This window comes from Microcaecilia unicolor, chromosome 4, assembly GCF_901765095.1.
Source record: "Microcaecilia unicolor chromosome 4, aMicUni1.1, whole genome shotgun sequence".
Lineage (NCBI taxonomy): Eukaryota > Metazoa > Chordata > Amphibia > Gymnophiona > Siphonopidae > Microcaecilia > Microcaecilia unicolor.
The window spans coordinates 209,328,380-209,344,417 of NC_044034.1; the positions used below are offsets into that span (position 1 = coordinate 209,328,380).

Here is a 16,038-nt window from a genome sequence, read left to right on the forward strand (position 1 = left end):
ACCTCACTCCACCTTAGCCTCCCCAAACAACTGAGTCACTGACCACACATATATGCCTATGAGGATTTTGACTCTTTCCTCTCTCCCGGCCCTTCAGCCTCGCATTGGCGCCTATTTTATAAAAGTCTGCTCCCCCTGATGTCAAAACCTGGCTACGCCTCTGATGGACAGCTATATCTGCTGTACACTGCCTTGGGTGAATCTCTTCTTAAAGGAGGTTAATAAAACTTATATACATAAAATTTATAAATAGATGCCAGCAAAAAAGAAAGCTGATGACATAAATCAATTTAACAAATACTAAGCAAACCATGCGAATTTGGTGTTTAGCCTCTCAATGTCATCTTATTTTATACCCCCCTCATCTCAATCTCTCATCCTACTACTTTCCCTTCTTGTCTGTCATTCACCTCTTTATCATCTGTCTCTTTTGCTCATCTTTTCCCCCTCTCCTTCTTACCCCACCGCTCCATCTTTGCCATTTCTGATCATTGTACCCTCCCTATCTCTGTCTCTCATGCATCCATTTGTGACTTCTTTCCCCACCCCTCCACCCCCTCTGCATCTCCTCACCTCTGGTTCTTCTTTCTGCACTCTCCTCCATCACAGATACAAAAATTGTGGCACCGATGGTTACTTAGGAGATTTATTGTCTCCTAGTAACTACTTCTAATAAAGGGTAGTTAAGGTCATAAAGGCCAATGGCATATCTCTTACTGTGACATCACCATATCATAATCTGCCAGCTGAAGAATCAGAGAGACAGCTGGTACAATGTTTCCACAAATGTCATCATTTTCCTTAATATATTTAAATTTCACAGTGTTCTGAGGAATTTTGTTTTTGACAAACCTATAGGTTTTGCAGTACCTTATCGTTATGTCTCCTTCACAGTGACTTTGGCATAACAAACTGCTCCTCAACCAGCTTGGTTTGATAGGGAAAGTTGTCTGACAAGGGCCTGTGCATTGTGACATATTTGATGGCACATATGATATCAAATCTGTGTATTTTTACATCACTCTATTACTGTCGTTTATTTATTTATTTGCTGCATTTGTATCCCACATTTTTCCACCTGTTTCCAGGCTCAATGTGGCTTACAGTATGTTACAACAACAATCACATTAATGGAATAAGAATTTCAGAATATAGATACAGATAAGGTGCACAGGAATATCATGGCAATCATATTAACGGAATAAGAGTTTTAGAATTGTTCCAAATATGATGCATAAGAATATCATGTAGGATTGAAAGTGTATTAATATATAAAACATAACATAGTGCTATCACTATGTTTTTAAAGGAGGAGTGGCCTAGTGGTTAGTGTGGTGGACTTTGATCCTGGGGAACTGGGTTCAATTCCCACTGCAGGCACAGGCAGCTCCTTGTGACTCTGGGAAAGTCACTTAACCCTCCATTGCCCCAGGTACAAATAAGTACCTGTATATAATATGTAAGCTGCATTGAACCTGCTATGAGTGGGAAAGCACAGGGTACAAATGTAACAAAAATAAATAAAATATAATGTTCAGTGATGGGGATGTAATTAAAATAAACAAGTTAAAAGAGTTCCATAATAGCTGCATCTGGTGTAATTTAGGAGTCAGATCGTTATGGGGGATCCTTTTTGTACATCTTTTTGAACAAGTAAGTCTTCAGTAATTTTTGGAAGGTTGTCAAGTCGTGTGTTGTTTTTATGGCGATCGGTAATTCATTCCATAGTTAGTGCCTAACTGAGAGACTGCAATTAAGTCATTGCTTCCTGCTGCTTCTTGACTGAACTGACTTCTGGGTAATATTTTATATACTTACCACCCATTGCTTGCGCTGGATTGCAAAGTAGAAGATGTACCACTGGAAGTAAATGGGTATAAGGGCTGGTGGTCCAACTACAGCAATAAAAAGAGGTACAAAGATCTTAACCATTACATCCCTGTAGTTCTCCTCTCATATCTCTGAACATTTTATCACATGTTAAGTCTCACCGTTTCTTTTCTCTCTTCTTCTTCGTCTCTCTTTTCAGCCTCTCTAAGGGGTCTTTTACAAAAGCATGCTAGAGATTTTGGTGGATGCTAATGATTAGCCCACATTAAATGCTAGAGAAGCCCAAAGAAATATATGGACATCTCTAATGTTTAGCACGTGCTTATTTTTAGCGTACGCTAAAAACGCTAGCATGCCTTTGTAAAAGGACCCCTAAGTTTCTATTTATGCTTGCCTCATCAAAGGGCAATTCCATAAGGCACACCTAAATTAAGATGCCAATTGCATTCCAATGGCTATAGAATACTAGAGGCTTTGTGTAGGATTGGTTCCCTTAATTGGAAAATACATGCGTAAGTGCTAGGCATACATCCAAAAAGTGTCATAAAGCAGTATTTGGATGTATTTCTTCTCAAAATGTCCATGCATTTTGTCTGCAGTGCATCCCAGTGGCGTAGCCAGACAGCCAATTTTGGGTGGGCCTGAGCACAAAGTGGGTGGGCACAAAATTTTCTCTCTTCCCCAGCACTTCCCAATTCAAAATATAAATCCTTTAGCAGATGAGGATCCCCAATCTCTGTCAGCTGAAGGCCTCCAGTAAAGATGGCCAGAACTCCTCTCCACCAAGCCCAGTAGGCAGCAGCAACTCCTTGAGCCACTGATGCCAGCACCCCATACATTCTTAGTTGTCAGTGGCTCCAGGATGCTGCTCCCATCTGCCAAGCTCAGTAGAAGAAGGCATCTCTGACCAGCTTCAGAAGAGACCCCAGCTAGTAGGGCTTGGGAATCCCCACTAGCTACAGCAAGGGTCAGGGCTGCCGTTAGCCATGCTGGTGACCAGCCCCTCCCCCAATTCCCTCTCCTCTCCAATCTCCTCATCTGCCGTTAAAGTCACAGTGACAGACCCTCAAATTAGAAACAAAAATATATAGACAAAATTGAACTGAGAACCTCAGCATGTACTGCAACACTGGAGAAAAAAAACCCAAATCAAAACAAAAGCGCATTTCCTTTTCTACTTAACACAATAAAAAGACATCCGCTATGCACATTTCCCAAAGTTAACATATTCCATTTAAAATATTCAAAGTAAAATGATTTTCCTACTTTATTGTTTGGACATTTTATTTTTCCATCATGTTGGTTCCAATTTCTGTCTGTATTCTGCTAATTCTTCAAGCGGTTGTCCATTTGTCATTTTTCTCATGTCGTTTCATTTCCTCACTACATCTACCTCTGAAATTTTGATCCTTCCATCTTAGCTCTTCCCTGCCTCTGTACACTCAAATTTCATCCGCTTCCTAAATCTTTTCCTTCTTTTTACTTTTCAGATATCTATCACATTTCCATCTCCTTTCACCCACTAGCTCTCCCATTCCCCATCTCTCTCCTTCTCAGCCTTCCATTCCCTTTGTTGTGAAATAAGGGGTCTCCAGTGGGGGGGGGGGGGGGGGGGGGGGGGGGGGTTCTCTGGCTGTACCATAATTATACACCTTCTGTCTTCGATCTATGCGCCATTACCATATTTCTACCCCCTGTGATCACTATTCTCTCATTTTTTCCTTGCCATCTCTCCACTCCCTGGGCCTCTCCCCCATGCTTTCCACCATTCCCAGTGTCTCCCTCCCTCCACCCTTCCAGCCCAGCATCTGTTCCTTCTTTCTACCCTCCTCATCCTCGTAGCCTGGTATTTCCCTATCCCTTTTACCTCCCACCACCAGCATCTTCCTGTCCCATCTCTCTCCTCTCCCCCATTGTCCAGCATTTTTCCCTTTCCCTTTCTCATCCCTACCATCCATTGTCTATCTTCTTTCCCTGGATCCATCTTCCCTCTTTCTCCCCTCCCCCGCTTGTGCATCTCTCCTTTCCTCTCCTCTTCTCCACCTTCATGTCCAACTTTTCTCCCTCTCCATGCCTTGAGCCCCTGTTTTGACATCTCTCTCTGCCCCCCACCACCACCATCATCATCTCTCCATCCTTCCTTTCCCTCACTGCCATGTTCAACATTTTCCCTCTCACCTCTCCCTTCCACTTCCATGTCCAAAATGTTTTTTCTCTCATGCCCTTTCTCTCCCTCTCCCCATCCCACCCATATCCAACAATTCTCCCTCTCTTTCCCCTTGCAGCATCTCTCCAACCCTCCCCAGCTCTACCCTGTCTCACTCCCTCATCCCAACAGTGCTCCTGTCTGTCCCCGACCCCCCACCCACACACCACCACCACCACACACACAGGTTTTTCCCTCCCTTTCCCCAGCGACAGTCTGGCACCTGGCTGCAGGCCTTCTTTCCCCTCCCCTTCGGGCAGCGCCACAGTCTATCGCTAGAGCTGAGCAAAGCTGCACTGCACCAGGTCCGTCTCCGTCCTGCCGCTACTTCTGCCCTCCGGCTCCGTTGTGATCTTTGTTTGCTCTCTTCTGCTGCCAGTGCTTATCTGCAGCGGTTCCGGATCCGCGCGCTCCCAGGCCTGTCTGTATGCTGCCTGCGACTGCTTCCTGTGCGCTGGCCCCACCTACTCTTCTGAAGAGGCGGGGCCCAGCGCAAAGGAAGCAGTTGCAGGCAGCATACACAGACAGCCCTGGGAGCGCACAGATCCAGAACCACTGCAGATAAGCTGCAGAAGAGCAAACAAAGATCACGGAGCCAGAGGGCAGAAGTAGCGGCAGGACGGAGACGAACCCGGTGCGGTGCAGCTTTGCTCAGCTGTAGCGATAGACTGCAGCGCTGCCCGAAGGGGAAGGAGGAAGGGGAAAGAAGGCCTGCAGCATGCCGGCGGGGGATCAATTCTTTTGTCGTCGCTCTGCATCGTCGCTGGGTGGGCCTGAGCCCAAAGTGGTCACTGACCCCCTTCCACCCCGCCGCAAAGATGTGAAAGAAACAGTACATACCAGCCTCTATGATGGCTTCAGATGTTATGGCCAGTCCTATTAGAGCAGCAAGCAGTAGTAGTCAACTGGTTGGTGCAGTGCACGGTAGAGAAGGGGACCCAAGTCCATATCTCACTCTACCTGTTACACTTGTGGTGGAAAGTGTGAGCTCTCTCTCACACTCACCAAAAACTACTGTACCCACATATAGGTGACCCCATCAGCCATAAGGGCTATTGTAGTAGTGTACAGTTGCGGACACTAAGTTTTTGGTGGGTTTTGGAGGGCTCACTGTACAATATAAGGGGGTAATGGTGAGATGTGTACCTGGGAACCTTTATGTGAAGTCCACTGCGGTGCCCCCTAGGGTGCTCCACTGGCCAGTCTACTAAGACTATTGGCTCCTCCTACATACCAATGACTTGATTTTGTACTTTTTTCACTTGGATGATTCTTTTTTTTTTTTTTTTTAAATAGATCAAAAAGATAATTGCATGTGGCCATTAAAAAAAAAAAGAAGATGTTTTGCTGTTTTGAAAATGGCTATATTTTCTATTCGAATTTGGGAAATTTAGAGCAAAATGTCCAAAGTCAGATTTAAACATCGTATCGAAAATGCCCCTTCATGAGTTGTGCTCACTGCAAGGTACACTTATGCACTGCAGCTTAAGCCTATCATTGAGATTTCATAAATTCACTTGGGGCCCTGTTTACTAAGCCACGCTGTAGGTGTGCAAATTTTTTAGCATGCGTTAACACTAGACACCCATAGGAATATAACAGGTGTTTCTATCATTAGCGCATGCTCATTTTTAGTGCGCACTAAAAAGTTAGATTGCCTACAGCACGGCTTAGTAAACAGGGCCCTTGGTTTGGTCATTCAATTCTTCCCAGCCGGAGGAATATTGTCAGAATCCCAATATTAACCCCAACACTGTGAACACTAATTAGCAATGATCACCTATGACTATAACATTTTACCATACTTAGTATTGTGAAGATTGATTCCAATATTAATCAAATCCTTAGGTAATGTTTTTAAAGGAGGAGTGGCCTAGTGGTTAGAGTGGTGGACTTTGGTTCTGGGGAACTGGGTTCAATTCCCACTGCAGCCACAAGCAGCTCCTTGTGACTCTGCGCAAGTCACTTAACCCTCTATTGCCCCAGGTACAAATAAATACCTGTATATAATATGTAAGCCACATTGAGCCTGCCATGAGTGGGAAAGCACAAGGTACAAATGAAATTTAAAAAAATATATATATAATTTTTAATAACCTTTTATGTACTTTTGGACTTCAGTGGTAACTTGTTTCACATGGAGTTACTTCCCCATGGCTCACCTCCTTCATCATTGGTCCCTTTTATTCACGTTTGACAAAACTTGGGAATTACCAGAAATTAGAGATATTAAGGGCAGTGGTGTAGCAAGGGTGGGGGCGGTGGGGGCGGTCCGCCCCGGGTGCACGCTGCTGGAAGGTGCAGAGAGCAGCCATGCGCCTGTCGGCTCCGCTGGGTCCCTGCTCCCTCTGCCCCGGAACAGGTTACTTCCTGTTCTGGGGCAGAGGGAGCAGGGAGCCAGTGAAGCCGATCTAGGAACGCCGACCTAGGAACACCACTGATTAAGGGACCTTTTTACAAAAGCACAGCAAGCCTACCACAGGCTTGCAGCGCCACAATGCAACACTACTGCTGGGCTTCTGGGGGAGCCCAGTGGTAGTTCCAGCTCCCACCATGCACCATTTCTGGTGCATCAAATTTATTTTTAGTCCAGCAGTGGGGGTACATCTGACAATACTCGGACAGTTCTGCATGCTGCTGGGCTCCTAATTTAGGAGCATAATTTATGCTCCTAAATTAGGAGCATAATCTATTTTGAAGCATAGAGTATGCTCATAATTTAGGAGCATAAGTTTTAGGAGCGTAAATTTAGGAGCATATCCTTTATAGAATAAGGCCCTATATTCCTATAGGTGTCTTATCATTTAGCACGTACTAAATCTGTTAGAGCGTCTTATTAAAAGGAATGAGTCAAAATGAATGAGCTGTGTTGACATTACCACACTGGCAGCTGCTAGCATGACTTTTTAAAAGGGGGGAGATAGTTTTGTATAAATATGTTCATGAAAGGAGATTGATTTCTACATTAACCCTACATTAACCAGAACGGTGAATAATTATTCCAAAAGAAACTAATGCCCTTTATGCCCCGTTTAAAGTGTGAAGGTCATTTAAGTTTTGCTTAGATTCTAACCTCTTGGGGAACCTCTGTGTTTATCCCACATTTTTAAATTTTGCCACTGCTTTTCTCCACACCATCTCCACCAGGAGGGTATTCCAAGCATTCACCATCCTCCATGAAGAAGCATTCCTGATGATATTCTTAAATCTACCATCCTGCAACCTCAGTTCATGTCCTCTAGTTCTACTGCTTACCCATCTCTGAAAAAGATTTGTTTTTATATTAATACCTTTCAAGTATTTTAATGTCTGCATCATATCTTCTTGTCCTTTCTTTCCTCTAGAGTGTGCATATTCAGATCTTCAAGTCTCTTCTCATATCTCTTTTGATGCAAACTCCATACCATTTTTGTCTCCTTCCTTTGAAGTACTTCAAGTCTTTATATCCTTATTAAGGTACAGCCTCCAAAACTAAACATAATATTACAAGCTGGATCTCACCAACAACCTATACAGGTTCTGTTGCTAAGTTTCTCTTTATTTTTATTGTTACATTTGTACCCTGTGCTTTCCCACTCATGGCAGGCTCAATGTGGCTTGAGGCAATGGAGGGTTAAGTGACTTGCCCAGAGTCACAAGGAGCTGCCTGTGCCTGAAGTGCGAATTGAACTCAGTTCCTCAGGACCAAAGTCCACCACTCCTCCACTCAGCACTCTAGCATCCTTCTGCCTTTGACCACCACACACCTTGTCACATTACAGGGGCAGACTGACAGTGCTCTGGGCCCCTGGGCAGTAAGGGTTACCCCCCCAAGCACTGCCAGCGCCCCTCCATTCGCACACCACTGTCCCTCCACACCCTCACGCACCCTCCCTGGCCCTACCTTGATGGACCCTGGTGGTCTAGTGGCCTGTTTGTGGGGGGGGGGGGGGGGGTAAGAAAGATCCCCACCCTTTCCTGCCTGCTGTCAATGCTCTGCCCAACACTGCCTTGTTTTAAAAATGGCTGCCGAGACTCCCTGTGGTAGCATCGCGGGTCTCGGCAGTCTCGGTGGACATTTTGAAAATGCAGTAGCGCTGGAAGAGTAGCAGCAGTGGGCAGGAAAGAGTGAGGTTCTTTCCTGCCCTGGAAGAGGCCACTAGACCACCAGGGCTCTTTAAGGTGTGACTGGGGAGAGGGTGTAGTTTGTGGGGGTGGGGAGAGTCTCTGGGACCCTTGGGCACTGCCTGGTTGCCCGTATGGTCAGTCCACCTCTGTCACATTATTTTGCCACCTTGAGATCCTCAGACACTATCACCCAAGGTGCTTCTTCTGGTTCATGCATAACAACATCTCACTCCTATCACGTATAGTTCCTTTGGATTTTGACACCTCAAGTGCATTACTCTGCACTTCTTTGCAATAAATTTTGGTAGATCACTTCTCATATTGTCTACTCCCTACGTGGTGTCCAGTCTGCTGCAAATCTTTGTGTCATCTGCAAAAAAGGCAAACTTTTCCTTCCAACCCTCTGGCAATGTCACTCACAAATACAGTGCAATCTGCTTAAGTGCAAGGGTCTGGGACCAAAGAAATACATGCAGTTAACCGGAGCATGAACTTAACCATTGTGACCCAAAGAAGCTTGACATCTGATAAACATATGTACAGTACTGTTTATTATTATACGTACAATATACAGTCTCCGTTAACTGACGTTAGGCTTACTTCAGTTATAGTCCTCTGTACACTATTGGGTCTGTGAGTTCCATAGACTACGTCTGCCAGATGGTAAAAACTATCATAGCACTGACATCCAGTGGCCTCCAGAAACGCCCGCACAGTGTTGAGACTCCCCAGCGCTCTTACAAAACTGACAGGAGGAGGTTGTTGAATTTCGTCAGCAAGTGCCTCGCTGCTCATTTCATCCTCTGTTTCATTATCATTCGTTGTTGCCTGCGTGAAGGCGCATATCTCGACATCAATGCTGTCATCAGCTGTTTGTAGATCGTAATCAACAGCTACGTAGCGATGAAACTCCTCTTCAGTAACACCGGCTGGGATGTCAATAACCTGTTCATCTGACCTGTTTGCAACAGCTGCATCTGTTTCGTCCCTCTCCACATTCTTAACAAAGCTTGCCCACTTGTAGCAGTTCACAGTGGTTGCCTGTCATGATTCCAGGCTTCTTTCTGTATATGTAGGGAATCCAACAGTGATAGATTACGAACCAGTTCAACAGCACATTTATCATTGCCAGTCTGGTCATCCATAACGCTCATTAGACGACGTAGCACAAGAGCCCGATAATGTTGTTTGAAATTGGCTATTATGCCCTGATCCATAGGTTGGATCAGAGAGGTAGTGTTTGGTGGCAGGAAGACCACCTTGACATTAGACAGCCTGACATCATCCCTGTGTGCAGCACAATTATCACAAAGCAACAAAATCTGATGCTTTTGTGCCTGCATTCTAGTGTCTAACTTCTTTAGCCACTGCTTCCAAATTTCCACAGTCATCCATGAATTTGCATTAGCCTCGTATGACACAGAAAGTCGCTTAACTTTCTTGAAGCAATGGGGCTGTTTGCTCTTTCCAATGACGAGGGGTTCCAACTTCTCACTCCCATCCATATTGCAGCAAAGGAGGATCATCAGTCGGTCCTTCGACGTTTTACCTCCAGTAGTTTCGGCATGTTTGAATGCAAGTGTTCCATCAAGAATCGCTCGCCAGTAGAGACCGTTTTCGTCAGCATTGAAAATGTCACGAGGTGCAAACTCGTTCAAGATGGTAGGAAGAACTGAAACAACCCAATTTTCAGCACCAAAGTCATCAGCGTCTTGTTTCTCACCATGCTGTTTCTTGAATTTTATGTTGTTCCTCTCCTTCCATCTTTCCAACCATCCAACAGTGGCTTTGAATTCAGTTAGTCCAAGACTTTCAGCTAGCTGATTAGCTTTCTCCATAAGCAGTGGACCACTGACAGGAAACTGTCTGCTCCTGACTCGAGAAAACCACCGAAAAAGAGCATCTTCTACCGTCTCAGCTTTTCCCGCCCTTTTACATTTCCTGTGTGGATTTGTATTCTTTTGCCAGTCTTCCAGAAGCTGATCTTTCTGCTTCAAGACACGTGAAATTTGACTGGGATTGACACCATATTCTTTAGCAATGGATGCTTGACTTTGTTTGATTTCTAATTTTTTAAGAACTTCTATTCGTTCAGCCAGTGTTAAAGTCTTACAGTTCCGCCGCGACGACGACTCCAGTGTACACTCTAACAACATTCTTTCGCTTATTCTGCCTGTGGCAGTTAAAGGGGAGGTAAATTTGAAATCTCCTTGGTTGTCACGCGCCAATCGGCTTCCATATTCCGTGCGCGCGCTTATGCGGAGTCTTTCCTGCAGAGGAGCGGTCTTAAACCATGCATATAAGCGAATCTTGCACTTATCAGTGGTGTGCTAGACCGAAGTTTGTCCCCATAGAAATTGATGGCGCCAAAAACGGGACCGTACGGCATGCGCTTATCTGACGTGCACTTAAATGGAGTGCACTGTATATGGAATAGAATTGGCCCCGGTTCCAAACTCTGAGGCACTCCACTGCTTACCTTTCTTCCTCTGAGTGAGTTCCAATTACCACCACCCTCTACCACTCATCTGTCAACCAATTTCTGATCCAGTTTACCACCTCGGGTTGGGACAATGACCAAGATTACATCTCCCATCAAATTCCCTATCCCCATCCCATACCCCATCCCCCCTCTCTTTCAGCATTCTAATATACTTAACTTATATTCTCTCTAACAACATTATGTAACCCCTATTACCATGTAAGCCGCATTGAACCCACTTTGAGTGGGAAAGCGCGGGATACAAATGTAATAAATAAATAAATCCCCAAGACACTTACAGCCTTATTTTCAAAAGTGATGGGCGCCCAGATTTCAACCCAAATCGGGAGATAGGCGCCCATCTCGCAAAGGCACCCAAATCGGTATAATCGAAAGCCGATTTTGGGCGTCTTCAACTGCAATCTGTCGCGGAAAGGGGCAAAGTTGACAGGGGCGTGTTGGAGGCATGGTGAAGGCGGTACTGGGGCGTGTTTATCGGCCGAGGAAAGATGGGTGCCTTCGGCCGATAATCAAAAAAAGAAAGGCGTTTTTAGCGTGAATTTGGGTCATTTTTTTTACCCTTTTTTTTCACGAACAAGTCCCAAAAAAGTGCCCTAAATGACCAGATGACCACCGGAGGGAATCGGGGATGGCCACTCCTGACTCCCCCAGTGGTTACTAACCCCCTCCCACTTCAGGCAGGTGGACCCAGGCCCATCCCCCCCTTACCTGTTACACTTGTAGTGGTAAATGGGAGCCCTCCAAACCGCCCCCAAAACCCACTGTACCCATATGTAGGTGCCCCCCTTCAGTCATAAGGGCTACGGTAATGGTGTAGAGTTGTGGGCAGTGGGTTTTGGGGGGGATTTGAGGGGCTCAGCACCCAAGGGATGGGAGCTATGGACTTGGGAGGTATTTAATTTTATTTTAATTGTTACAAGTGCCCCCTAGGGTGCCCAGTTGGTGTCCTGGCATGTGAGGGGGACCAGTGCACTGCGAATCCTGGCCCCTCCCACAACTCAATGCCTTGGATTTGTTCATTTTTGAGCTGGGCGCCTTTGGTTTCCATTATCGCTGAAAAACAAAACCGCCCAGCTCAAATCCGCACAAATCCGATGCATTTGCTGGGCACAAACTGTATTATCGAAGAAAAAGATGGGCACCCGTTTTTTTCGAAAATATGGTCTGACCCGCCCCATCACGTACCCGTTCTCGGACATAGACGCCCATGGAGGTGGGCGTTCGCGTTCGATTATGCCCCTCCACGTTTATTTATGAGCTTCCTAAGAGGAACTATAATGTAACAGAGAAAGGGAACTAAGTACAAAAAATGTCCAAGTAGAAAAACAGCACAAAGGGCCTTTAAAAACAAGAGGAACACAGTTCTTTCATCCAAAGAGTTCTTTAATAGTAAAATTTGATTGAGACTCACACTAATGGTGTGCGTGAGCCTTGCATTGCACAACATTTGGAGGAACACTTTGGAAAACATCAGACGGTTGAAATTAGTCTGTTGAAGCCTCTTTTGTCATTGGTGTGACCCCTGATGTAGGTGCGGGAGCACCGAAACACAGCCCGTGTCAGGTCTTCCTCCAATCAAATTTTACTATTAAAGGACTCTTTTGATGAAAGAATTGTGTTCCTTTTGTTTTTAAAGACCCTTTGTGCTGTTTTTCTGCTTCCTAAGAGGAACACAATAAAAGGATTTATTTATTTGTTACATTTATATCCTACATTTTCCCACCTATTTGTAGGCTCAATGTGGCTTACATAGTACTGGAGAGGCGTTACAGACTCCGGTGTAAACAAATACAAAGTGATGTTGTGGTAAGATAAAGTTCATGTGGCACAGCCATATTAGGGAATCGTACAACTGAAGAGTTGTGTTATGTCCATTACGTTCTTTAGTTTTGTTGTGTTGCAAAGATCAGGCATTTATGTTGGATTGGTAGGGTATGCCTTTTTAAACAGGTTAGTTTTTAGTGCTTTCCGAAAGTTTAGGTGGTCGTTTGTAGTTTTCAAGGCTTTTGGTAATGCGTTCAACAGTTGTGTGCTTATGTAGAAAAAACTGGACGCGTAAGTTGATTTGTATTTGAGTCCTTTGCTGTTATGACCCGGTAGTAGTGAGCCCCTGTGCCCCGACTGAGCACAGAAGAGATGGAGTGACACCGCACTCGGTCAGGCAGCCAGACAACCCCTAGCTTCACCTGGGAAGCGACCACCGTTCACCGGGAGTTGAGCTCCCAGCTGCAGGTAGCCACCAGGACTTCTGGAACCGGCGGGGTTGCACGGCCACTGACCAGAATAGCAAGAAACAGACACAGTCCAGAACCAGAACTCCAACAGGCAAAGAATAGTCAATTCAGTCCAGGGTCAAGGCAGGCAGCAAACAAGCGTAATCCGAGAAGACTAGCCAAGGTCCGGTACACAGGAAATCAGGGACAGAAGAAAGTCGGTGAACAGCACTCTGACAGCAACTCCTCAGAACAAATGAGGCCGAAGCAAAGAAGGACTGAAGGTAGGGCTTTAAGTAGTGGAGGAATTAGGCTCAAGTATGTGCAGCTGATTCAAGATGGCTGCCCCCATCAGCAGAGGTGCCTTCATCCAAATATGGGCTTCCTTCCTGACCTCGTTACTCCAAGATGGCTGCCCCCTCCTGAGCTAGCCAAGATGGCTGCTGTCCTTGATCCAACCCGGGTGGATAGTGTTCACAAGGAGCTCCTTTTATTAACGACCATATGTAGATCCTTCAAGAGGTAGTGTGTCATGGTTTAGGCTCTACACCCTTTCTGATGTTTTGGTGCCACCTTAGTAAGGCCAACACACAATCTCTCCACTGCAAAACACTATACACAAACTTGTGCAAAAACACACTCATAACCTTACCAAACCATAACAGCACTAATTCCTAGGACAGAACGAGCTACAACCTTATGCGTGGAAAGGCAGCACTATAATTACACCTGGCTCTAAAACACCAGTACACAACCTAGTGAAACAAAACAAAAAGGGCTGCAAATACTACACGCTAGCAGAATACTGCATCTTGATCACACATGAAAAACACATGACACAACAGATATGAAGGCAAAATACTGAACTGATGTGTAACTGCCTGCTATGTATCGTTCATTGGTAACTTTATTCTTCATAATGCTTTGATTTTGTATGGCTACGAATATTGGTTGTTTCTTTGGGAATTTTCTTAAGTTATAGTTTTGTTTGGGTTTGGGGGGGGGGGGGGGGGAATCTACATGTATTTTCAGTTGTTATGGAGTTTCACTGTATGCTTGTGATTTGATTATGTTCAAAAAGAAATAAAGTTAAAACAAAAAAACCCATGGATGCCATTAGTGCCTTGACAACATTATTTTTTTTCTAAGCCCACGATGTTGCATGTCTAAAGGATGATTTACAATACATCAATAAAATTCTGCAGTTGCATTACAACTACATGCTTGATTAACATAGCCAGAAATAATATGATGGTGATCAGACAGTAAGAACTTAGCCACAGGGCATCTAAGCTTGGCTTCTTTAAGTTAGATGTCACCATCTCCATTGACAATAGGAGCCAACTGAAGCATGCTATCTATGGCATCTGTTTTAATTGCTTTTATCCAGTTAAGTAGGGGGAGATCACCAAGAGCAATAGTATTATAAGGCATGGGGATCACTCTTAAAAACTCCTCTGTGCCTACTGCCTGAAATGCACCCCCTCCCATATGAAGCAATTGAAATGGTTGCCAGTGCGCTGGAGGATATTATATATATTGATGATGATGATGGTCCATCAGCCTTAAATATCATGATTGTGCTTATTATTTAAGAAATCCCGTGAAAGGGGCATGTCAAGATGGCGACCTGAGCGTTTGTGTGGATCGCTCGTGTCGGACCTGCTGGTGATTCCTTACCTTTTCATTTTCCAAAATGCCCCATACAAAAAGAAAGGGGTTAGTGAAAGGCCAAACGCCAGTGGCCCGAACCTCCTCTTCATCTCAGCAGTCGATAGAACGATTCACCACGCTCATTCCAACTACTAAGGCGAGCGATTCCGAGCTGAGGATCGACGGAGGAGCCTCGGTCCTCTCGGACCTAGAAACATCATTATCGCCGCCAAATAACCGACCTCCGTGTCCAGCGTCTCTAGAACAGAGTGAGGAGATTCAGACCCGTATGGAAGTCGTTCAGGGTCAAATCTCTCATGGCGTCGACTCTTTCCAGAACGCCGAGGGAACAACTCTGGAAGGAAATCCTCCCACGGAGATTACTCTTTAGGCGATTTGGCAGGCATTGCAGGGAATGAATCAGACTGTTTTGAAATCAGCTCGGGAAACCTTTCAGCTCGTGAGTAAGATTGATTCTTTAACTTCTTCTTTTGAAAAGACTAAGCAGGAGACAGCGTCTCAAATGGAACAAATTCAACAAGAAGTTAAAACTCTAAAAACAACAACTGAATCTTTGATTGCAGACAAAACTATTACACATAGGAAAATAGAACAATTTGAAAATTTTAATAGACGACTGAATCTGAGACTGTTAAATTTTCCATAGGTAAAAAATGTGAGCTCTACCGAAATGTTTAAAAAGTATTTACAAGATATTTTGTTGTTTCCGGCTTCAGCTATACCTCCTTTAAATAAAACGTATTATTTGCCGATGCCTGTGCAAGCTGAACCTGGGGATAGTGATGATAAATTGGATCACCTGAAGAGACTATCTTTAGATCAGCAAGCTATACCTTTGGATATTTCATTGATATTAGAAACATCATTTTCTGAAATAGAGCAGCGTAGAACTCTTCTAGTATCTTTTGTCTTTGAACAGGACTTAAATTCGGTATTGAAGTTATATTTCAGGAACTCCTTGAAAATCTTTTGTGGTCAAAGAATTTGGGTATATCCGGACGTCTGTAAAACAACTCAAGATCGGAGAAAAAAATTCTTGACTTTTCGAGAGGAAACCCGAGCTTTGGGGGCAACATACTTGCTTGCATATCCATGTAAATGTCTGATTAAATATATGGGTATAAAATATATATTTTATGACCCAGAACATCTTAAAGCTTTTTTAGAAATGAAAAAGCTAACCACTAAACCTAAAGAGTAATATGAATGTTAACATACTGATTATTATAGAATTAATGGGAATGTTTAGGTCAGGCCATATAGCCTTTCTTTTTCTTTTCTTTCTTTATGGATCTCCTATTGTCCTGATCACTCCCCCCTTCTTATATAATTTTGGTTGTGGTCTAAGGAATTGTATAATTTGATATATGGAAAATTTTGTGTGTGAAGATTTCCTTAATAGTATGTATTCAAAGATATGCAATGTGTTACAGAAACATGTTAATCGTGTAAAACATATGAAAATTTAAATAAAAAAAAAGAAATCCCGTGAAACAGTACCTGCT

At 44.2% G+C, this 16,038-nt stretch overlaps 1 protein-coding gene across 2 annotated transcripts in view; it reads right to left on the reverse strand.

Annotated features, from left to right (window-relative positions):
* The window catches only part of FADS1 (fatty acid desaturase 1), a 108,588-nt gene that overhangs the window by 22,143 nt on the left and 70,407 nt on the right, over positions 1 to 16,038 (reverse strand). For both annotated transcript variants that reach the window (XM_030201181.1, XM_030201182.1), the window contains exon 7: positions 1,819 to 1,895. In XM_030201181.1, coding sequence (XP_030057041.1) covers positions 1,819 to 1,895 — 77 coding nt within the window. The remainder of the gene's footprint in view (positions 1 to 1,818; positions 1,896 to 16,038) is intronic.